The sequence below is a fragment of the Coptis chinensis genome, chromosome 3, assembly GCF_015680905.1.
Source record: "Coptis chinensis isolate HL-2020 chromosome 3, ASM1568090v1, whole genome shotgun sequence".
Lineage (NCBI taxonomy): Eukaryota > Viridiplantae > Streptophyta > Magnoliopsida > Ranunculales > Ranunculaceae > Coptis > Coptis chinensis.
In genome coordinates, this window is record NC_141458.1 from 81,067,957 (window position 1) to 81,069,388 (window position 1,432).

The following is a 1,432-nucleotide window of genomic DNA, read 5'->3' on the forward strand; positions in this document are numbered from 1 at the left end:
ATGTCAAAGAGACTTCAAAAATCTCTTCATGATTACCTCTCCAAGTTCAAAATACGCACCCCTCATGTTCATATTCCTAAAAGAATCTCCTCAAAGCGCATCACCAATTCGACCAACTGGGTTTTGTCAGGGTGCAAGCACCCTAAGACCCCATCCTTTGACATTGATGAACAAGCAACCCATGGTCGAGAAAAAGGCGCGGCGACACTAAGCGATATTGATCAGTTCCTCTTTGAAAACTTTAGTTCATTATATTGTTATGACAACAACAGTGATGGCGACGAAGAGGATGAAAAGGAAAGGAAACAAGAACAAGACAACGACCAAAAGTCGAATGGATTCTTATTCGACTCGCCTAGGTTGAACATTGATGTAGTACCTGAAATCCGATCATCAAATAGGTTTTTTGTGTCCCCTGGCACGTCAAGTTCACTAGTGGAAGAAGCAAGGTCTAGTGCATCTACATTGGAGGAACTACAATCTATTACTCATACTGCTAGCAGTAGTACTAGTCTAGATTTCAAGGGGTCTATACGATCCTCGACTGAAATAAAAGGCGTATCCCTCCCGGATGAAAGCATTGCAGTCTTAACATACTCGCCTGACCCTTGTAGTGATTTTCGGCAATCCATGGAAGAGATGATTGAAGCTAGATTGAATCAAAATCAATCAATTGACTGGGACTTCATGGAAGAATTGTTATTTTGTTATTTAAAATTAAATGACAAAAAATCATACAAGTACATACTGGGGGCATTCGTCGATCTGACCGTCAGTTTGAGGCAGAGCAATGACAAAACTCCTGCCAAGGAACATCAAATTCCGACCAAAGGTGAAAGGAGGAGGAGAAATAGAGATGTAACGTAAGATTTTAGTCACTAATAATTTCATAATGTACGTGAAGCGTAAACTGTGGCGAAGGGTGACAAATGTTTATTATGTTTTCATATAGTTTCATCTAGACTAGGATTTGTAATGACTTATGTAATGCAACCATACCATAAGTCACATGCAAAGTATGTGAAAAAATAATTTTCTATGTAGGTTAATGTGTTCTGTATGGATTTTGGTGTAAATCTTACTGATAGCCAGGTTAATTATGTTTGGTGCTTGTGTATCCCGGATAGCATTGTCTAGAACTATAGATCTCTTTGTTTTGTTTGGATGAGAAAATATGTTGTTGACAGTATTGAAATCAGTTTTGTGGTTTGTGCCTTTGTACAATGTTAGCCACATGTATTGGATCCTCTATATATGATATCAATATAAATCAAATGAAAAGAAAAATTCAATTGATTAATTAGTTACATACTGAATTCAAAGTTTTCAAAGGAAGGTTGCCTAAACATCTATGAATTGAATTTAGATTTTAGAAGAGTGTCTCTTTGGCATGTTTTACATTGCTCTCGAGAACGAATTACATGAAGAAAAG

At 37.2% G+C, this 1,432-nt stretch overlaps 1 protein-coding gene across 1 annotated transcript; it reads left to right on the forward strand.

Moving 5' to 3' along the window:
* Positions 1-1,007, forward strand: OFP14 (ovate family protein 14). Its single transcript, XM_086598342.1, has one exon. It carries the CDS (start codon positions 1-3, stop codon positions 865-867), a length of 867 nt encoding a protein of 288 aa, XP_086454468.1. The 3' UTR covers positions 868-1,007.
* The last annotated feature ends 425 nt before the right edge of the window (positions 1,008-1,432 follow it).